This window comes from Solanum pennellii, chromosome 10 (genome assembly GCF_001406875.1).
Source record: "Solanum pennellii chromosome 10, SPENNV200".
Lineage (NCBI taxonomy): Eukaryota > Viridiplantae > Streptophyta > Magnoliopsida > Solanales > Solanaceae > Solanum > Solanum pennellii.
In genome coordinates this window covers 79,230,627-79,253,694 of record NC_028646.1, presented here as the reverse complement: position 1 = coordinate 79,253,694, position 23,068 = coordinate 79,230,627, and the positions used below count along the sequence as shown (strand labels likewise).

Genomic DNA, 23,068 nt, shown 5'->3' with positions numbered 1-23,068 from the left:
ATTTAAACTTAAATTATTTTTAATTAGTATATGACATTCTTTTTAGGATGAACTAAAAAAAAGTATCGCATAACAAAACGGAGTATATAATTTCAATCATACATAAAATTGGTTGTTTGGTTCCTCACTAATAAGAGAGTTATTTATGTATTAAAACTAGCATAATTAGTATCTTGTTTTTATAGCTTTTTAGTAAATTAATAATCATATCAGGTATGATATTTGATTACCATTTTACAATCTCAGATACATTAAACAATAGTATAAACTATGAGTCAATTTATTTATGCTTAGAAGATGATAGGAAATAAGCCTTACCCATATGCACTACTTAGCCAAGAATTAACTATTTAATCATACATTTTGAAATTAAAACTTTAGAAAATTTGATTTGAAAAATATGAAAACGAAAATTTTGTGAGAGAAAAAATCTCAGAAATTGGACTATTTTGAAGATACAGTTTCAAAATCTTATCAAAATTTTTGTTCAAACGAATATTTGAAGACATCTAATCCAAAATCTATGATCAAACACTCGCTTAATTAGAAGTTGCATTCAATTGGTACTAGCAAAAGGGAACTCAATACATTACATTCCTCCAGCCATGACTGTACAGAATACAATATTATACATCTCGAAAATCTCTCCCCAGTCTCTAAATCAATACAAGTCTACACTTACAGTCATCTCAACTAGCTAGAAGCTACAAAAGATTGTCCGAATTTCATCTAGCAAACGATTGGAAGTTAAAACTCATCGAGGCAGACAAGTTTCGTGTATATTAGTGGTTCTTGGATTTGAGGAAGCTTCATATTGCTACCTCATGAACAATCGCGACATCTTCTCTAAGGCACTTGTGCTACCTCATCATAGTAGTTTCAGTTATTCAGTTCATTTCCAAACTTTTATGCTGCTTCCACACCAGAGTTAAGAGAATTACGATACCTGGCAAAATGGAAGGTTGGACTTGCAGCAATGAAGACTTCAGGCATTGAAATTTAAAAGTTCCACCGATCTAATTGAGTTTTAGCTTCAGCCATGTCTTTCTGAGCCTTCTTCCTCCGATAAAAGATTGGGCAGTCTCGACTGGTCAAAATCAGGATAATTTAGAAGAATGAAGGGGGAGAGGAATAACTAGCAATAGCCACGCATCTATCAGTAAAAGTAGAAAGCAACTCGAACCTAGTGCATAGGACATCCTGATGGAGAGAGCCTTGGCATTCTTGGCATTGTGTCCATAGCTTCCCAAATAGATTCTCTAGTTCAGCCACTGCATTTAATACAGTTATAAACAATTAGCAAGCAACGTTCAAGCAGTTCATAGCTCTGAGTCCTTCCCTAGAGACATCATCTAAATAGATATGCCACGTCATCTCCTCCTTACGAAATTAAAAAGGAGATGTACAAAAGAACATGAGATGAATTCCTAGCATACCATTAGCCACGGATCTGCAATAAAGTTCGGCCTCTCTTCCTTTGCAGTGCTTGCAGATTGTTCGATCAGAGCCACTGGATGAAGGAGCAAATAAGTTAATAAGCTGTTCCGCAACCTTTACTATAGCTTCTTCCAAAAAGGAAGAAAGCAATACATCCGCTCATCATCTCTTGTCAAAGAGAGATGCACAAACAGAGACAGAGAGGCGCAAAATTGTTAGCAAGCTTGTTGGAACCTTCACACTGCTATGATCTCCTAGGCCCACATCACCTTTAACCTTTTTTGCCCAAGAAATTAAAAGAAAATATAAATTGGGACAGATGTTTATTTCATAAAGCAGGTTCATTGATTTGGAGGTTTAATAAACATTGGTAAAAAAAAAGGCCCATCAACAAGAAGCTTTTATAGAAAATGGCACCATATCCATTTTGAAACATATTAACTACTGCCAAACTCTAAGGTAGTCTTTTATCTCAACATTCCTACTTACTATTCATGTCAGTGACAAAGCATGAAATTCAAGTATAGCTCCTACAATGGCTCTTCCAAGATAAATTACAATTTCAACAGAAACTTAAAACTAACAACCAATATACAGCTTAGAGAAGGTACACTAGTGCTCCTAGGTTGGCAGTACAAATCCTATGTCAGTAACTCACAGGTCAAGGAGAATTTTGAGAGGAAGGAGGGATTCTCCTTAGAAATGAAAAACAATCTTATCTTGTAAAACATATAGGGACAAGAAAGACAATAGAGCACCTGAGTGGTGTTTTGCATCCAATGCAAGTGAGTTGCTTCTTGGCAAATCTCATAATACCACTGTTTGAAGGGGTCGGAACTGCGATGGATCTTGTGTGATCTCCATGAAGAAGCTCTTTACTTGCATTCTTCAGTATTGGCTCAAAAATCCTCAGAAGTGGCTGATATAAAACACTTCCGTTAAAACAGTTACAATGAGCATGTTAATTAAAACGAAAAAATCGAGCCATACAGACCTTACTAATTTGATTTTCAAGATAGTATTGAGGATCTATAGGTATGTTGTTCTCTAACACGTATATAGGGTCTTCTGACTTTTCATATGCCTGCTTGTCATATTATAACCATGATTTGACACAAGCACACAAAATGTGGAGATTATAATCACATACTAAATCAGCTGGATGATTACCTTGGCCCCTTTTGCAGCTTTAATGATTACGTAAGGTACTCTATCACCAATGCTAGGTGCTGTAGCAGCATCTCGCTGTCATTGAAAAGAAAAGTTTTCATCAATTTCATTTTTTATGGTGCGCTAAAACCATAAGAATCTCAGAAATGTGGTTTCTGCAATAGTTAAATGGGCAGCTCACTCTGCCACTTGAATACAATGTTACAAGAGAGCACGCAAAACACGACACTATATAAAATGTACCTTAAAATGAATGTCAATTAGACAACCTGTTCCTTTTACCTTCTATTGTCTTTGGGTTGAACAAATTATATCTTATAAAATCACATGAAACCATTACAGGAAAGAATTAACAAGAGGGAAAAGGAAAGTAAGCCAACAAAACAAAAGGATAGCTATGAGCCTTTTAGTAACTTTATATTCTGATCAACCTTTTTGACGAGTGGAACTATATATTCTAATAAACGTGCTTCCCTTTTTCTTTTCTTCGATAAAGAGTGAGGTCTGGGCCAGTTTGCACTCTTCGACTAATTCCACAAGGTACTGCGTAACTCTGTCAAACAAGCTTAGACAGAGGTAAGAATAGGGCTTTTGCCTCCACTGAGATTTAAACATGATACCTTGTGATTCTCAACCCACTTCATTGACCTCTAGGGCACACCCTTGAGGGTGCACTTTTCTATTTCCTTCTGAGTACAATGAACCTTCTATAAGGGTTGCCCTCACTTTATATGGTCTTGAAAATTCTCCCCTCGTGCGCTTTAAGGTTGTGGTCTCCTTATATAGGCCTCCAGAATCCTCCTCGTGAGCTAACTTTTGGTATTGAGCTAACCCCAACGTTCATTTCTTCACAATTATATTAATGAGAAACAATTGTGAAACCGCGCTTACAAGTCTGACTCGGATGCTATGTAAAGGAGTCTGAACACCTAATCCAACTCCAATGAAGGACAAGCATATTTTCTAACATAGCTCATAGGGTAACAAAAGCAAATAATGGAGCTATTAATCTTCTGACACATTTGATTAACAGCAAATATGAGGAATACTGGAATCCTTGGCACAAAAACCAGCACAGAACTTCAGAAAAGTTGAGCTACTGACAACAAGATAACTTAAATATAGTGACGTCTGGTTTAGCCTTATTTAGAGTACTTGAGTATTAAACCATCAAAAATTTGGATGACAGCAGCCTTGCCACCAGAAATAAGGAACAAATTCAATACATAATGGGAACATAATTTAGATGGGAAACTCAACAGCTTAATCGAACAAACATCAAGCAGCATATACTTGTGTGCAAGATGCCACACATCGATCTTCACAGACAAAGGACAAAAGTAACTGAACCCCTCTTGAAGGAATCTACTAATATTTTTAAAAAGATATGCAAATAAATTGAGTTTAACCAACCTTGCGCATTCGCTCTGCAAGTTCAACATGTGCTGCTTTTACTTCATAATCATCTCCAGTTTTTGTCAGACCCTATTAACCCTCAGAAGTTAGACAATGCTAATCACATAAACTAACAATTCCAAAATATTCAAACAAGTTGCAAGAAATAAATGCCCCACGTTTTCCTGAATTAAGAGTATTCTCACCTTAGTAATAACTAAAAGAGACAGATCCATGCGGTTCAGAAGAAGATCTGAGATAGTATTCTTGACGTACTGAACAGCACCAGGAACATCTCTGTCTACTAGTATTTTATAAAGACACTCGGTTACAAGGTTCTTGACTAAGAGACAATTATCCCTCCGAACAGTTTCAATCCCTGGTGAAAAAGGGTAGAACTGTAACAATTTATCAAACACAAGATGCACCTAAGAAATGAACAATTTGAATACAGTAAGAATAATTAAATTTGAGGTAACACATTTGATTTGCTAATTTTTCAAGGATAATAATATGAAAAAAATTAAAGGTTGGCATTGAAGGGTGAGAGAAGTTCCAAGAATATGCTGAAAGATGAAAAGGATAGGCCTCGACAGAGCTCACCTTTAGCATCCATTTTGTCATGTTTGTCCGGATTTGTCCAGAGAAGACCAGCATATCTCTTCTTGCTAATCAGCAAATATGGGTAATAAATCTTCTCAAATTCTAGTTTTATTGGCTGAAAATCAAATATGCCACCAGCAGCAGAAGGAAAAAATGAAAAATAAATTTTAGTAGAAGAGATTAAAAAAATACATAGGTACACTGCTGAGAACACATCTCAATATTTACACATTTTAGGATTCTCTTTATTAGCAAGGATCTCACAAGTTAAAAGTTTCCTCAGTAGAATACCATAAACCATGATAAGTTTACAAAATTGCATCAAGTGGAATAAGTATATCAATACTACTTATCAAGAAGAAGTTGAACTGATCGAGCACAGTAAGTTTACTAGTTTCTGATGCTTTTTCACTTCTTCCTCTTCATAATATATACCCTAATCAGAAATATGCTATAACCATGAAAGACCAAAACCACCTAATGGGCATCATCAAATAGCAATAACTGACCAAACTGATTAGAGAATATAAATACTTCATGGATAACTGTAGTTGTGGCATGTTAGCAGGCTCAGACTTGTCTCAAGAGAAAATGATAGTCAACGAAGAACAAAGAAACTGCACTGAAGTGATCATCTGAAGAAGTGTCTAGATGCTACTGGTTTTTTTAGAAAAGGTTGGTTTAGATACAATTAAATCTACCGAAGGTTAGGACGCACTTTGATAAATGTCCCGCTAATGTAATCAGCAGCTTCTCTGCCCAATTTCATAGCCTCTTCCACTGTAGGCACACCAAACTGCACCATCACGGAATCTGTATCTCCATATATAACCTGGCATCACAAAACAATTACAATTAGAGGACAATTTTTTGATAAAGTTAATAATCTAGTGCTAACCAACCAGTGACACTCTGACAACACCCATAAGATATTAATTGGGAATCTATAACATCTATAAAAACTTCAGATAATGTACCTCAGCGTTGTGTTCATAGCCCCCAAGTACTGTAAACTTGTCTTCCACAAGCTTTTTTGTATGCTCAATCATCTGTCGACCTAGGAAGAACAAACAAGTTCAAAAAGCAAGTACTTGAATTGGCTTTATATACAACAAAGTTCCAATAGTTCAGTGTCATGTAATAAAGTTGCTAGTAATAATTGCATTACCATAGCTAGTAACACTTGAAGATATTTCTAAACATGGTAATTGACCAACAGTAGCTCCAGTAAACCCATATACTGAATTTGCACTGATCTGAAAACCAGAAGACATCAGTAGTTATTGACCTGACTAAATTCTTTATAGTTCTAAAATCATTGTAGTACCAATAACAAAGAGAACCAAATTCATATATCTGCCAAGAAAAAGTGAAAGAACACAGTTATAAAGTTGGATATTGACTAACAATGCATGAATTACCTTCAAAGCTAGCTGACGGCCATCTAAGACAGCTTTGACTCGAGGGTCTGTAGCTTCCTGAAACCCAAAATATATTGTCATAATTCAAAGTTCAGAGAATAACTCAAATATTTATCAACACATCATCTGTTAGATATGCAAAAAATGGTGAGTAGACTAATACTCGAGTAAAAACATCGGGCTTCTGATAGGCAGTTCACCAGCTTCCCACAACTTACTTGGGCATGTCATTGGGGCACATACACAAGGAGCAAGAAATTTGGAATGGCATAATTTAAAAGACAAAATCGGCCAATTGGAAAGCTCAGTATATCTCTTTAGGAGGGACAGTCACTTCAATAAACTCTGTGTTGGACTCTCTTCCAACTTCTTTTTTGAAGAAGGTAACTTGTATTATAAACAAAAAGGAATACTCAGAAAGTATTCCAGTAATACTTACAACAAAATTACTGGAAACATCCTCTTCTTCTTGAGGATATCCGTGTTTACACCAAAAAAAGAAAAGGACTAGACAGTTCATCTTCAGTTTCTGCAGAGAACAACTCTTGTTTTCTAAACATCTTTGGTTCCTTCCTATTCATATAGTCCACCAAATGCAAGCTGGGACGATATTCCAACTTATGTTATGTCTTTATTTCCTATGCTTGCCAAAGTGGAAGAAAGACTTGACAAACTGAGAAGAGATTTCTTGTGGATAGGGAATAAAGAAGGGAAGGATTTGCATTTAGTCAAATGGCAGACTGCGCAGTTACATAAACAATCCGGTGGACTTGGAATCAGAATCTTGGGGTTGCAAAATAGATGCCTTTGGTCAAAATGGCTATGGAGGTTCAACACTGAGGAACAAGCCCTGTGGAGGGAGGTGATAGTCAACAAGTACGGGTTGAATGGAAATTGGGTCTCCAGCTCTGTGAATAGCACTTATGGGGTGTCAAGCTTGGAGAATAATCAGAAATTCTTGGCCTGACCTAAGTAGACAAATAGTCTACAAGATGGGAAATGGGACTAAAATCCTATTCTGGAAGGACAATTGGAATGGAAATGAGACACTGATGGTCTTATTTCCAGATCGGTTTCCTTGTGTACCAATCCGGAAGAAACAGTGGCTGAGGTATGGTCTACTCATGGATGGAATATTGTGTTTAGAAGGCCTTTAAATGACTGGAAGATTGGGAGAGTGGCTGAGCTATTACATGTTCTGAACGGGGTCAATGGGTTACCGGCAGAAAAAAATTCAACCATATGGAAACACTCTAGATATGGAAGCCTTTCTGTTAACAAGCTATTATTAAGGAGGTGAAGGAGCATCCAGGTGGTAAGCTTGGCCCGTGGAAGCAGATTTGGAGGAACAAGGTGCCAACCAAGACAAAGTGTCTCTTGGTTGGTTGCCAGAAGAGCATGCTCCACACATGAGAAATTGAAAAGGAGGAGTTTCGATATTGCCTTTTGGTGCTCTGAGACTGAGGAAACCAACAACCACTTGTTCCTCCATTGCATAAAGACAACACAATTGTGGAACCTTTTTCTCGGACTAACACGCACAGAATGGGTTATGCCTGAGCATACAACAGATCTACTTAGTTGCTGGATCAGCAGAGGGGGGAGAAAATCTAAGAAAAAGTGGTGGAGTACAATACCATCATGCATTTGGTGGTCTATTTGGAAAGAAAGAAATGGCAGATGTTTCGAAAACAAGGCTAATTCAATAGAGAAAGTCAAATGGAACTGCCTGACTACTTTATATTTTTGGTGTAAAGAGGAAGGGATAGAAGAAGCTGCACAAATTTTGGATATTATTGGCACTTCGTAATCAATTAGCCTTTTTGTTTTTTCTCTTGTTGGGAACAAATTTTTGGAGGTCTCCAGCATATCCTTAATGCTGAGGAATACAACAATATCTTCTCAAAAAGATAGGCAGTGCACTTCAAGAAACTGGATTCTTTATACTAATTTGATGCATCAAAAAATTAAGAAACAAGATGCAGTTGACAGAAGCTGGATATGGAGCCATGGTGGTGGCAAATTTAGAACTCTCATGGATCAAACGACAATTTAAAGAACCGAAGTTTAGAGAGATTGGTAAAATGGAACTTCCGTATGCTAGAATCAAGCTACACATCATATTGCATCAAATATTGATAAATATGACATAATATGAGAGGAACATGTTGATTTAATAATTTAATACAGATGCACATCTATTCAAATGCAAGGCATAAGGATAAAAAGAATCTACATAGCATGAAATTACACTGTGTCCCTCAGAAGCTCTTTGCAAGTAGTTATGGATTTTACAATCTTGCCATAACATATCAGGTTACAAGAGGGTCCAGAGCCACTTTAAAAGTTTCCATGACAATCAAACTTCTGTAGAAAAAATGATTTGTCCATTTTAACGGCAAGAAAATAAGAAGAAAAAAACTAGTCATCTGCATTGTCCAATAGCATCTAATACTAGTGTTGTGGAAATAAGATGCTCAGTGCTAGGATGTGAATATGTAAAAATATACACCAAGTGCTTGGTTGCAGTAGTGTAACACTGACAAATGAAAACACTACAAATTCCTTTTCCTTAAAAAGGAAACTTTTAGAGCCATTAAATCTAGTGAAAGGAGGGCAGTATTGAGTGTACCTATATACAAACAAAAGGAAATCTCAAGTAAACAGTAAAAAGCCCTACTTCACAATCAACAATCAAGTATCCTGATTTAACCCAAAAAAAACAGATTTTGGATTCTCTATGCTTAGTTCTTGTCTCTTACCCATAGAATTAAAACATTTGAGATATATGCATATGCCGACTGCATATTATCATAGATGTGGAGGATTGATGTCCTTGATTAAACCCAAGGCTAGTTGGATCAAAACCCAATAAATCCAGAATGATTCTTTCAAACATTAGATGGAACCAAATTCCAAAGACTGAACACAACAACAACATACCCAATGTAATCCCATAAGTAGGGTCTGGGGAGGGTAAGGTGTACGCAGACCTTACCCCGACCATTGTGGGGTAGAGAGGTTGTATCCGATAGACCCTCGGTTCAAAAGGAAAGTTAATCAGAGAAGGGTTCTAAGGGAAAAAATGACAACAAAAAACAAGATACAAAGCAAAATGAGGCAACAGATAGTAGAAAAATATAAAAGAACAAAAATATAGTGAACACCTTTAAATCTGCTTTTGCTCTTTTACGAGCAGTCAATAGTTCTTCAAGAATTTCCGGAAGTATTCCCTGACAAAAAACAATTAAATTATCATAAATCGAAACAAGAACATAAATACCGGAATTAAACCAGCAGTTATATTTACCTTCTGTAAGGTTGACTTGACAAACGTTTCACCAGAAGGGGTCTTGTTGACACACTCTGGAGGAAGGTTCAGTTTGCGAACCTCTTCAGGAGTTACCTAGACATGAGGGAAGAAAACCAAAACTTAGAACCGGAAGCATTAACGTGAATATCTTAATGCTCAGCACTTAATTCTAAGGTTTCACCAACATCAATTGAACACTCGGGTAAAAAAGAAATATCATGGTCAAGACTCAACAAGAACACTTACTAGCGTGCAGTAACATAAATTATATGCCATCATGATTGATGGATATAGAGATGCAAAATCCAATGTTGCAATTGGCTTCTCATAGAAACCAGCCTGTGCCTCCAAAACCTGTGACCAGATATTTTGAAAGGAAAAATACACAAAAATCAAGACTTACAGTTAGTACCTCTAACCTAAAAAATCAACATCAAAGGATATAAAAGGTGTGTGATAGTCAGATTTGATATCCTCCAAACATACATGTTAATTTTTGATAACTGTGGTGTCCAGGGCCAAACTTGAGCGCACCTCAACTAATACTCGAAACATATGTTTAACAAGAGTAATATACCAAATACAAAGCTTGGCACAACAGGAGCTTTACAAGTGCTAACTTTTCTTTACAAGATAAAATATCCAGCTATATGATGGGTGTTACTTATTTTCTTACCGTAGCCCCCTCAAACGTTCCTTGTTCAGATCCAGCCTGTTTTGCATTTGGTATGACAAGATCCTTTTGCTTCGCCTTCCTTAAAAGTTGAGAAAGCACCTGAAGATAGAGGAGATTAGAATAACTAAGATTAAGACCTTCATTAATTGCAAATAAATGAGACCTTACTTAATTTTCCACTAGAGGAAAATGAAGCAAGTATAGGACTAACCTTAATGCTTTGCCCTCTTGATAGAAGAAAAGATATAGGTACACCAGTGACTCGAGCCATCTCCACATAGTTATAAATGAACATTAATTTGTCCAAAAGCCGTTGTGGGAGATAAGCATCCTGTAACGGAACTAAAGCATTCAGTTTTCTTGCTAAGTGAGACTGAATATTCACATCAGAAAATTAAATTTCATTTGAACTCATCTAGAATACCAGTTACTACGTTCTATAACTCATTGGCCAAAACTACTCATTGCTCGTTATCTACATGAAACAATCATTACGTCCAACTGTATTTGGGAAAGGATGACAGAGGTGTATCAACATTTGGCATAATAAAAATCAAACAATAGTTCTATCTTTATTGACCACTAGATCACACCCTTAATGTTGTAACAGTATCTTCTTTGATGAAAACAATGAAGTTATATTTGGTTTCTTTACATGCAAACATCTTTCGAGTGGAACATTCTACACCAAAAGGCTGTCTCTATAAGCATTAAGAAATTAAAACTAAATATTCTTGGAGCAGAATTTTACATATATCCCCTATCTAAAGAAAATTGTATGCATGTCTAAATTTAAAAAAATCTAAAAGGATCAACTATTCTATGAAATAAGCAACACTCAGCACACAATCAAATCCAATTCAATAATTTCCTTCAACTGGAACAGAACTATACACCTTTAGACAATATACAGCAAGCCGGCGCCTCGTTTCTGCATTGCCATTTTGAAGATCTGATATAATTGAATGATGGACATCCTCTTTCTGCAGGCATAGCAGTAGTATTAGAAAAAAATTACTTGCTCTAAACAAGACAAGTATATTCAATAGGAATAAGGATAGGGGAAACAAGACAAATGAACAGATTATGGGCAAAGAACATAAAGGAAAACAAAGGTATAAAAGACCCTCCATCTCAATTTTCAGATAGCAACAAATACAATGATATGTTTATAATAAAGGTCAAACAATATTTAAGATGTCTTCCTTTCTGCCCCACCGGATAAAGATCTGAAATTAAACTTCACAAGTAATTTAATAAAAATAATAGTGCACCGGCGCAGAGAACTTAATTAAAGAATGCACTGGAGCTAGAAATGACCAACTATGTTTTATGGGGCAGAGTGTTTCCAGTCAAGAATTCTCACATTAGAAGACTTAAGTTTTGGAAATGAGGACGCTAAGATGGATGTGTGGGCTTACTAGGAGAGATAAAATTAGAAATGAAGATATTTGGGTCAAGGTGGAGGAGAAGACAGATTCGAGACTAAGATGATTCAAACATATGAAGAGGAGATGTACGGATGCCCCAATGCAGAGGTGTGAGAAGTTGGGTTTGAATGGTTTCAAGAGAGGTAAAACTAGACCAAAGAATACGGGGGAGAGATGATTAGACTGGACATGAAATAACTTCAACTTACCCAGGAATCAAAGAGATGATTAGTGTAGAAGGCTATTAAGTAGTTGAGTGTTGTCTCACTTGTGCTTGAGTACTAGTAGTTGTAGCAGTATTCTTATAGTTTCTTGTTCTCCGATTTCTATCAGTATATGTTATTTCTTGTACTTCGATTATAGTATTGTCTTGTTATAGATATTATTTCCTTTTTTTTTTCTCCAGAATGTTTTGTCATGCTATCTTTAGTATTTTGCCGTGGCTTCTTCACTTCAGTTATTTCTTTCCCCCAGATTGCGTTGTTATGTTTTTTTCTTGAGCCGAGAGTATCGGAATCAACTTCTCTACCTCCCAAGAAAGGAGTAAGGTATGTGTAACACTACCATTCACAGACCCCATTTGTGGGGCATGTTGTTGTTGTTCAACTTGAGCTAGAAAGACGGTGAACAATGGGCAATTAATGAAAATCCTCACTTCTTCGATGCTATGTGCGCTTCTCGTTGCTGTTCATGGCTACTCTGAACAACAATTTAATTGAATAGGATCTCCTCATTTGATCTTTGATTCCTGGCTCTCCCTTGTTTATTCCTAAAAGAGTTCTTCCATTTGACATTACCATTTTCCAAACAAAAAAAAACAAGAGCTCTTCCATTTGTTTTTCTCCATATCGCACAAATAGGGGCGAGTTCCCCAACTCCTCCTTGCTCACTGGAATCTTCTCTCTCCAACTGGTCATGCTTCCATTGCATCTAGGCAGCCCCGAATAGACACTAAAGCAGAAATAAGATACTTAAAATTATTAAATTTAAGATGTTTTGTTCAATGGTACTTGACGTTTTTATGTGATAGCTGGTAGCGAGACCATGTTGAAGTTACCTTTTTTTCCACATAAATGTGTGTTGTGGTGACTGGAAAAGGATCAGAGTTTAGCAAGTGCACTTGTATTTTAAAAAAATCACAACTTTTTACACATGTTTCTTGCACAAAATTGAGTATTTCTTCTGTTCTTTTACTGAACTCAAGGTCGCAATCACAGATTTTTTCTTTACTAACTCATGTAGATCAAATACAGCTCAAGCCATTAATTTCACAATTAACATGCCAAAATCAAAATAGAAAGCTAGCAAGTAGACTTGTAATCCTTCAAGCTAACAAACCCTGTACACAAAGAAACTACAAAGCATTACCGCAAGGCCTACTAATGTTATACTTAAATATACATGAGCAATGGCTCTAATGGAATCACTCAACTTAGTTATCAACATAAGTAGAGACGTGATATGGATGGCATCCCTCCAACTTTAATCAGAGGTCATAGAAACTCCTGGTAGGTAACGCTTCTCCTATGATGGGTCAATGCATGACTCTGATTAAATGGACCAGTGAGTTTTAAGATATCGGGTACATAAAGCAAAAATAAAGAGCATTGAAGTGTTTGAACATAAACAAGAGTGCATGTAGGGTCATCGCTCAAAATCATGTACAAATTTATTGGCAGAAGGTACATGGTTGTGGGCAGATCTAGCAGTATGTGAGTTGTGACAAGAAACTATGGATAGAAGAGCAAAAACTAACCTGCTCATTCAGAAAATGTGCTGAGACAGAATTTAGTGAGTAAGAACTTAGCTTATAATCCCTCTGCACAGCCTACAATACAAGAGAATAACAGATTTACTGGCATCAACTGTTTTCCTAAGTAAAGTTCTTTCTACAGCAATTAGAACAGCTTATTGATACAGCCATAATGAACAAAACCTGAAATAAATCAAATTGAACTCTCCCTTCTATTGTTATTTCTTTACTTTCCCTTGTCCCATGCTGTCTGCAACACAAAACGCATACATCAGTCCACAGCTTCTCAAGTTTTTTTTTGATAAAATCAGCTTCACTAAACGCAAAACTCAATTGTACTTGTCACCCTTGGGATATTTTTTCTTTTAGACTTTGATGATCACAAATAGGAGTGGCAAAATTAGCACATGAAAAGCACGACCCTCCCAAGTTGACCCACTCATTATTAACTCAGACCATCAAAAAAGTTGGTTGATAGCCCAAATTGACCCATGAAACATTTTGTCAAAAAATATTCTCATAACAACATTTTTTCTGACATATATATAGCTCTAGTAAAGGGAAAAACAGTTTAATAGGTAATTTTTTTTTATAAAAGGACAAACAAGGAAATTAAATCTTAGCAAGAATTGGGTGGGTTGGGTTATGAACAGCTGTTTATTCCATTTCAGCGCAAATAAATATTGGGCTGGTCATTTTATTAACCCAGGCCATTTTGACCAATCCATTTGACAACCCTAATCACACTTAGATGAAGATTAAATCAATTTCAGCATAGCCTCAGGGAAATTTCCTTTTACGATCACAATCAACTAGTTGAAGACTGATCTTTGAGTTTCAATCGAGTGAATTTTTGGGAAATGTTTGAATTAAGAAGTGCTGCAACTCCACCTTTGGAGATGAAACAATGCTCTAGGAGGAAAAATATGGGTGATACCAATTACTCCATTTTACCGTCCTATTACAAGGAGAAACATTAGAAAGGTTCTGATAAGCAGCGGCTAATTGGAACATGTTTTAGGTTAGTATATAATCCCATATTTCAGAAACCACATACAGTGATGGAACATAAATCCAAAACTGAACAGGCCAGTGGTTAGATACAAATATAGTCAACATACACCAAGCGGAAAAAAATGCCATTTTGTATTACCTACAGATAAAGTAGAAACCTAAAAGTACTTCTAAACAAATAGAAGATAACAAACAAAAAGATATAATATGACCTTGAAGAAAAGGTTGCATCCTTTACACGAACCCTGCTGTTTCTGATGCGTCCAAGCACAGGAAATTCTGCCATCCCTAAGACTTCAGCTCTCTGATAAGAAGATAAAATGCCTTCAGTAGTTCAACATTACACATGGAAAAACAAACATGACCTAGCCTTTCCCAATCTCTTTTGGGAAGGGAAGAAACAATTTTTTCCACTTCAGTTCCACCATCAGCATCACAGCTAAACCACAATTTATTTTAATTTTTTATTGACTGTGGTGTCCGGGCCAGCTTGCACACATCTCAACTAATTCTATGGGATACCTGTCACATCCCACTTGCAACATGAACCAAGTAACTCTGTCCACCAAGGCTAGAACAAATGGAAAGAAATCACCTTATGTTTTTGTCTCTGCTGAGACCTCATAGTTCTTTCCCACTTCATTGACCACAATGGTGTAGCTAAACAACGATTTATCATGTAGTGCTTTCTTTCACTTCTGCCTACGGACTTTTTATAGTCCTCAACTCTTAATCCAGTTAATAATTAAGAAACAATACTTTTGGCTACTATATTAACAAACAAATTGTTAAGCTTGCCCAGCAAATCTTTTTTTTTTTTGATGAAGTTGCCCAGCAAATCTTATTCACTTTAGCTCTCATATTATTGTTTTGGATCCATTATTCAAACATATAACTACATAAGAAGCTTGCTACTCGGAATACAATACCATTTACCAATCAAAAAAGGGAAAACAGAAGCTCATTACCCGGATGAGATATGGCAAATCAAAGTTGCAGATGTTATATCCAATTATTATATCAGGGTCCACCTCCCGGATAAGGTCCTGCAAGTCAAAAGAAAGTTAAAAGAAAACATAAATTGGTCATTGGTATTACTAATAGTAGACACATCTTTTTCTTACAAAATATTGTTTTCAGGAAAGTATTCTGGAATAGTTTTATGCAATTGTGCAAACTAATGTATGAGACTGAAATGGCATATCCAAACACTCTATGTTCATATTAACTATGAGAAAGTCCCACCACTTCCTCAGCACCAATCAACCAAGATTCATATGCCAAGTAAGGGAAGTGTAAATAGCCCATCAAAGTTTATTTCCGTCATTATTTCTACTCCTTTTTCCATAATATTTAACTTCTAACTTGTCCAAATTAGTCTGTTCAGCCTGCTTCACTCTTCGGCTTGTGCATTACAATCTGGAGCATAAAACAACACGGACAATGTGAAACTCTCACACTAAAAGAAACTGTGTAAAAGGGTAAGTGCCATCACATGAAGCCAAATTGAAAGAATCAACTGTCACACACAAAATCTGTGCTCGTCTGTCCAACAAACCCCCATTCCACCACCACACAAACGAAGAGAAAAGGTGGAAACTGTATCCAATTAAAATACAAATTTCATGCAAAAAATATTACCCTCCAAGCCCGCAATACTTCTTTTTCTGTGTCAAAGGACATAATATCAACCCCAACTATCGGTGAGCATGACTTAAGGGTCATCACATTCCGAATTAATGGCTGATCCTGTCCCTGCAAGGTAACCAGATTGGCCACCTAGAATGAAGTTAAAATCTTGTCAGCAACAGGACAGTAAACAACATATATTTTCCAGATATATAGAATAAATTGGGACTAACTTGAATAACAGGATCTTGTGTAGGCTCCGGAAAGTGGCCTTTACGACCAGCACATTCAATATCGAAACTCAATATGCGAAATGGAGCCATCTTCGAAAATTCTCCTTCAGGAGAATGGCTTATCAAGTCAGAATAGCTAAAAGAAAATGTTAAGGAAGTTCCAGATGATGATCCCTTATGGATAGAAAGAATGCACTCTTAGGTCATATATTCATCATGCATTAGGATACAGACAATCAAACTCTAATTGACAATAGGAGAGATTTCTTGCAGCTTTCTTGTATTTCCCAACTGGAACTTCAATCCAGTTGCCACCAACAATATTGCAGTCAATCATGAAGCGAAGAGCAAAAAGAACATTACTTTCATAGGTAAGAAAGCTCTTCATACCAAGCCCGTCAATTTGAATACCTCTATCGAGAATACCTGCCCCATTTTACATTTCAATCAGGTGGGAAAAGCAGGAAAAGGAATCGGTAATAGAATCAATTCTATAAAATCAATCAGAAGTTAAACATTTTATCGCAATTCTGTTGCATCCATATGTTGAAAAACATAACCCAAATTCTGTCGAACATATTCTTCTCCAGATTTCAGCAAGTAAACTCAAGTGAGAATATTAAGGAGAAATTTCACCAGAAGCATAAGATGCAAGTATATTGTTTTATATGACTCAATGTCAAGGAATACATTAAATTATCATAAAAAGAGCAGGCAAGACTGGCAAGCAAAATGCCATATTAAATATAGCACAAGCCCACACAACTGCTCAATTGAGAAACCTTTTTAAACACTTTTGGGATAAAATGGGTAATGCCAAGGACAGTCTAAGAACTTATTAGAGCTGGACTGGATGTAAAATGAGAAATGAACAGAGGGCGTTGGAGTACCTTTCAGCTATGTTAGGTGGTTTGGAAGGAAACAAGCCAGAACTTCAAGATCTAAACTGCAGCTGTTTGCAGTTTGAAACATGAATGACTTAGCCTGAATTTCTGTTGTAATCTTTTCCTTCTTTTTAATGAAATAAGAAGGATATCATTATTAAAATGCATCAAGAAGATGCAAGCATTACAAAGAGATTATCAGCTCCCAGGAAGGCAAAAAAAGCTGTCACAAGTTCACAACTATCAACATAGATCTACAGAGCTGATAAATTCTAGGAAAGACTCTACAGTAATTACAGAGGACTGGTTGACCCAACTAAGAAGAATGATCAAATACCTAGCTTCAGAGAAGAAATGGGAGTTGGGATGCCATCAATAAACCTTTTGTTCCTCTCTATCCAATCCGTAAGCACCACAAAATACAAGTAGGAATCAAAGACATATCTTTTTAATGGACTTCCCAACTTTCTAGGTTCTGTTGCAATCTTAAAATATATTATATATATATGAGGACGCAATGATAAGAGTTCACTAGTTGTTCAGTGCTAAATAAAGGGGTAAAATTAACCCAACTGAACAACATAAGAAAACATCTACTTTCCAGCACTGTCTTACATCTTGATATTTCTATCAATAACACTTTTACTGTGTGCGCTGTGTCCGCGCGTGTGCCACAAGCACAAAAGATAAGACTAAATAAAAAAAGCACCTTCATCAGAAAGATACAGTATAATTGAATAAGTGAAACAGATAATATACCACGGCAACTGGTAACCATTGTTGGCAATGCCACTACAATCTTGAGAAAAGGCTGAGAAGCCTGCTGTTGGTAATACATGATGCTTCTTTTCTGAACTACTTCAATGCGACGGACAAACTTAGGGGCATTGCTGTTCCTATTTGCCTCTCTCATCCTACCCTACACCAACCAACAAGAATAATATAGCAACTGCAGCATTTGCCATTAATAAACCGAACTGGTGAAGAATTCAATCATAGCATGCTTATGCAAACAAGTAGGTCAACATACCTCAAGAATTTGGTGAAAACGGGAGATATCGTCAGGGCCCATTCCAGGAGGGCAGCTGATATAGAAGTATGGTTCAAATCCATGTACATGACAACAGACGCTATTTCCTGACCAGGGCATAAACAGACATTTCTTAGTAAGTGGAAGACAAGCTACGTCAACCTCAATAAATACATTAATGATGGATTCCAAGGTATCGTGTTCCTTCTGAACTCACTCCTCACCCTACCAAGTACAACCTCCACTTAAGCTTTTCATGTTCAGTTCTAATATCTAGTGTAATATGATAGCATAGAAAATACTAAAAAAGAAGCTATAATTTTCTTCTATAAAGGAAATGGCACAAGAACCTCTTTAAACAAATAGAACAGAAACACAAAAGGAAAATACTACAACTAGAGAATCCACTAAGATGCAACTTTAACTCAAATTTGTACCAATACATACACAGTCAAGAGAAAATCTATGTTCGAAATTGTGGTTGGTATCAGCGTGCCTCACAAGCTTGAGGCCCTCAGAACGCTCTAATTGTTTTTAATTTACAAAAAAACAGCTTCACCGATTAAAAAACAAGAACTCCCATTTCATGACGTACATTTATACCTCTAGGAGACTATTATATTACTTGGAATGCCAGAATAAATCTTTTTTCTAGATCAATAGCACCATATCTACAACACAACAACAAGAACTGCAAATGCATATGACAACAGCATTAAAAATTGACAAACCTTCCTTTGTGACCCCGAAGATTCTTAAAATGGCAGCCTGACCAGAAAAATTAGGTAGCAATTCTTTATGGCTCTCTGCAATAATGTAGTCAATTTCCAGCTGCTGAAACGCTGAAAGGACCACCAAATTTCAACGGAACTTTCAGAATGTGATTGTGAAAGTTAGAGCTAAATGAAGTAATTGATGTATTTTGAAACATTTTTGTTTTACCTAAAAATCCAACTTCTTGTTGTTCACTAAATTATTATAAGATCCACATGTACGTATAGCCCTCAACTCAATATACAAACGCTTTTCTTGGATAAGTCAAAATTATTCATTAATAAACACCTGAATAGTTATCGAAAGATAATAACTACAAGACGTGCATTCTGACTCTCCTTGAGTCATACATTGTCTACCACCAAGTCTGACAATATATAAACTTGCTTAATAGGATTCCATTTGAGCACAGGAATTAAAATAATTTGTTGCTCATACCAAGAGCACGAAAAGACTTCAAAATTTTTGGTTTCTTTTTGCTTGGTAAAGAGAAGGCTTCAAAATTTTCGGAGCAACAACAGGTTTCTATTTTTTGTCAATACCTATACACGGCATCAGACTAATGTCAATATGAGCAATCCAAAAGTAGGTACTTTTCTTCCTATTCTGCCTTCAAAGTTCAAAATTTTATTTTAGGTTTTCTGATATTTAATAAATATGAGAGTCATAAAACAATGAAACAAATTTTTTTTGAATTATACTCCTTAATTGAGTACAGAACAATTTATTTACATGAAGACAAACCAAGGAAAGAATAAAATATAAGAATGTTCCAAATTAATTAAATAAATAAATAAAAAGAACTACAAAATAAGAATCTCGAACTTAAATTTTAAAGTAAAATGGACTTCGAATTCCTATAATAAACGAAAATGGCTTCCACATATACACACTTAGGTTGTGTTTGGTATGGAGGAAAATATTTTCTATTTTTCCATGTCATGTTGGTCAAAATTTATGGAAAATATTTTCCCATTCCTAAAATATGAAGAAATTGAATTTCGTAGTGGGCATAAGAAAACAAGTTCCACAAATAAGAAACCCGCATATTTTCTTGGAAAACAATTTTCAAAAAATATTTTCCTTACCAAATACACATTTAGACTAGCTTAGCATAACAGTTTTAAAAAATCAAAAGTACATAAAATGGACTAAATCTCAACTGCAAAAAACCCGAGTTAAAGAGCATTGGATGTAGCTTTTAAACAAGTGTAGGCTCACTCATTTCTTCATAAGTCAAAACTATATACAATGTAAAGAGAGAGGGACTTAAATTTAGTGTTCGTTGACCTTGAAAAGCGTACGACAAAGTCCTAAGCGAAGTTCTATGGAGATGTTGGGAGGTGAGAGGTGTCCATGTAGTTAACCTTAGAGTGATTAAGAACATGTACGATGGAACCAAGACTCGGGTAAGGACAGTGAGAGGGGACTCAAAAAAGCACTTCTCTTTCATGATTGACTGAAACACAAAGCAGAGTTAACGTGAAGCTGGAGTTTCGGAGACAGACCCTGGAGTCTAAAGATTTGAAGTTGAGCAGGACTAAGACAGAATTCTTGGACTGCAAGTTCAATGATGTGATTAATGAAGCAGATGGGGACGTAAGGCTTGATACTGAAGTCATCCCCAAGAGAGGAAGTTACAAGTACTTGGGGTTAGTAATCCAAGGCAGTGGGGAGATTAACGATGGTGCCACACATCGTATCAGAGCGGGATGGATGAAATGGAGGCTCACATTTGGTGTTTTGTGTGATAAGTATATGCCGTTAAGACTAAAAGGTAAGTTCTACAGATTGGTGGTTAGGTCAACTATGTTGTTTGGGCAGAGTATTGGCTAATTAAGAAAGTTTGTCAATAAGATGAAAGTAGTAGATATGAGGATGCTGAGATGAATATGAGAGGACATCATGAGAGATAATATTAAGAATAAAAAGATTCAGGACAACAACATGATGGGTGTGAACTCCTTGGTGGATAAGATGTAGAAAGGGAGGTTGAGATAGTTCAGACATATATAGAGGAAAAACACAGTTGCCTCGGTATGGAGGTGAGAGGTTTGGTCATGATGGCATGAGGAGGAGAAGAGGTAGGACTAAGAAATTTTGAGGAAAGGTAATTAGACAAGACATATTGCAACTTTAACTTACCAAAGACAGGACTCTTGATAGGAGGGTGTGGAGGTTGAGTGTCATGGTAGAGGGAGAGTAGGTTGCCAAGCAATTTTCTTTTTCATCCTTGAGTATTACTCTCATTTTTAAGTTTGTTTTATCATAAATCTCTAGTATTTCTTGTCTGTTTCTTCCATTTTGTTTATTTTACTATCTTGTTGTTATTATTGTTTACTTGTCATCCCTTCTTGAACCGAGGATCTATAGGAAACAATCTCTCTACCCTTGCAAGGATCTGTGTAGACTCGACCCTCTCCAGACCCACCTTGCGAGATTATGTTGGGTATTTTGTTGTTGTTATATATACTTATATACGGAAGTTCGTAAACTATATTATAATTACATCAAAATGCACGCTCCAATATCAAATTAAATCAAATAAAACATCTGCACACATTGTTGAAAAGAGCAGCCGGTCCGTGCTACTCCGCACCAGCTGACTTGAAATCCTTTGTAAGAAAAGCTTAACACCAAATGAATTACCTTCAGAAACCCTAAACATTCAACACCATAATTGAGATAGACTCCACCAAATTCACCAAATAATTTAAAAATCTAGGGAAACAAGAAAAAAGAGCTTCCAGAAAAAGAAATGAACAATACATTTACCAAGCAGAAACAAAAAAAACGAAAGCATGAAGTCGACAATTAAGAGCAAAATGTTTCTCAGTTATAATTTTCTTACATATGCTTTGTGTCTGAGCGATGTAAGCTTGAGATAGAGAAGGACGTTTCCACTTCTGAAGCCTCTCCTTTATGGAATTGCTCTCTTCGAGCTCACGAAGGACCTGTGAATCTTCTTCGTACTGAAGCAATGTCTCTTCGAGAAATACATCCTCGTCTAGGTCCTCTTCTTCCATGGCTGCGTGGTGTTTCTGCTGCTGTTGAGGCGACGGCGTTGCTGCCGCCGATCGCTTCTTAGAGTTGCCGGAGTTCATGGTGGTTCGCCGGAGTTGGGAGAAGAGGGTTTAGGGAGTTTTAGCTGTGTGCAATTTCCCGCCAGTTCATGGGTATATATGTAGTAGACAGAGGAAAAGAATAGAATTGTACTTTTGGTACCTAGAGTTTCGTATAAATATCAAGTGGTCCTTGAAGATACTATAATAATCAAAATTGAAATATTTGATTTGAAATTAATTTTATTTTAGTCCTCGGAATTTGGAAAAAAACTAATTATATCGATCACTTATAAAAAGGGACTTTGTGTTTGATCATTAGTAGAAGATTAGTAAGTAGCAGTATATTTTCTTGTTATTCATCCATACCAATATTACAATATTACTCTTGTCAATGTTTCTCGTACTTCAACTATCATATTATTCAGTCAGTTATTATATTATTGTGTTATCATTTATTATTTCTGTTACTGTCTATTATTTCTTGTACTTGCGTTCCTATATTAGCATGCACAATGTACTCCAGAGTCGTTGGATATTAGATGATCAATGAGGTATGAAGGACCATTTTTGGTCAAATGTGAAAGGTTGATGACCAAATTGATATATATTATAAATGTTAATGACTAATTGAAATTTATCCCCATTTACTAGGTAGTAAATATGCCATTACAACTATCCATGAGTTGGTTGAGTGAGGAATCCAAATGAGTGATTTCTGTTACTGTCTATTATTTCCTGTACTTGTGTTCTTTACATATTTTTCAATCAAATTCATTGCAAATAGCTTATTTAGTACTCCCTTCATTCGGTATTATTTGTCATATTCCGCTTTTCAAAAATCAATTCGATTAATTTTTAAAATTAAATTTGATCACATTAATTTGATATTTTAAACAAAAAAATTAGATATTCTAAAATTATATGAAAAGTACTATAAATGACAATTTTTTACATATTAATATGATGAAAAAATACATCTTAAAATGTTAATCACATTCTTTATAGTTTGACTCTAAAAATAGAAACAATGACAAACAATATCGGACGGATGAAATATAATTTACCTCTTCTATATTATTTCGAATCTTTTATACAGGAGCGATATTTACCTTATCTAAAAGATAGCGCAAAGGTGACTACGTTAGTTGATGAAAGGTCTCAAGTTTTACCCACATGCATGCTTTCTCAATCAAGCTCATAATTTACGAACTATTATATTTACCATGTGCACACTCAAAGGC

At 35.9% G+C, this 23,068-nt stretch overlaps 1 protein-coding gene across 2 annotated transcripts; it reads right to left on the bottom strand.

Annotated features, from left to right (window-relative positions):
- Window positions 1–535: 535 nt before the first annotated feature.
- On the bottom strand, window positions 536–21,930 carry LOC107002797 (DNA polymerase delta catalytic subunit). 2 transcript variants are annotated; one of them, XR_001454558.2, is made up of 31 exons: window positions 21,614–21,866; window positions 18,720–18,830; window positions 17,989–18,095; window positions 17,718–17,877; window positions 16,305–16,500; window positions 16,075–16,210; window positions 15,854–15,991; window positions 15,181–15,258; window positions 14,425–14,516; window positions 13,382–13,448; window positions 13,202–13,273; window positions 10,912–10,998; window positions 10,227–10,346; window positions 10,016–10,114; window positions 9,586–9,693; window positions 9,337–9,432; window positions 9,194–9,259; window positions 6,027–6,083; window positions 5,774–5,861; window positions 5,583–5,662; window positions 5,324–5,437; window positions 4,606–4,720; window positions 4,209–4,381; window positions 4,021–4,092; window positions 2,608–2,682; window positions 2,432–2,521; window positions 2,196–2,356; window positions 1,437–1,510; window positions 1,184–1,271; window positions 947–1,087; window positions 536–860 (listed from the first exon to the last, which is right to left on the bottom strand). XR_001454558.2 is itself a non-coding variant. In XM_015200964.2 (30 exons), exons 1-30 carry the CDS (start codon window positions 21,864–21,866, stop codon window positions 1,000–1,002), a joined length of 3,261 nt encoding a protein of 1,086 aa, XP_015056450.1. In that variant the 5' UTR covers window positions 21,867–21,930; the 3' UTR covers window positions 536–999. The 2 variants fall into 2 exon arrangements, 1 of the variants encoding a protein (XP_015056450.1); XM_015200964.2 differs by having other exon boundaries at window positions 536–1,087; window positions 21,614–21,930.
- Window positions 21,931–23,068: the final 1,138 nt, after the last annotated feature.

Excerpts from the sequence above, each read along its gene's own strand:
- LOC107002797 (XM_015200964.2), bottom strand. The coding sequence starts at position 21,866 with ATGAACTCCGGCAACTCTAAGAAGCGATCGGCGGCAGCAACGCCGTCG. Across the intron at positions 18,096-18,719 it reads CTTCGGGGTCACAAAGGAAG|GAAATAGCGTCTGTTGTCAT; the intron begins GTTTGTCAATTT and ends TGCCCTGGTCAG. Across the intron at positions 9,433-9,585 it reads ATTTATGTTACTGCACGCTA|GTAACTCCTGAAGAGGTTCG; the intron begins GTAAGTGTTCTT and ends CCTCATGTCTAG.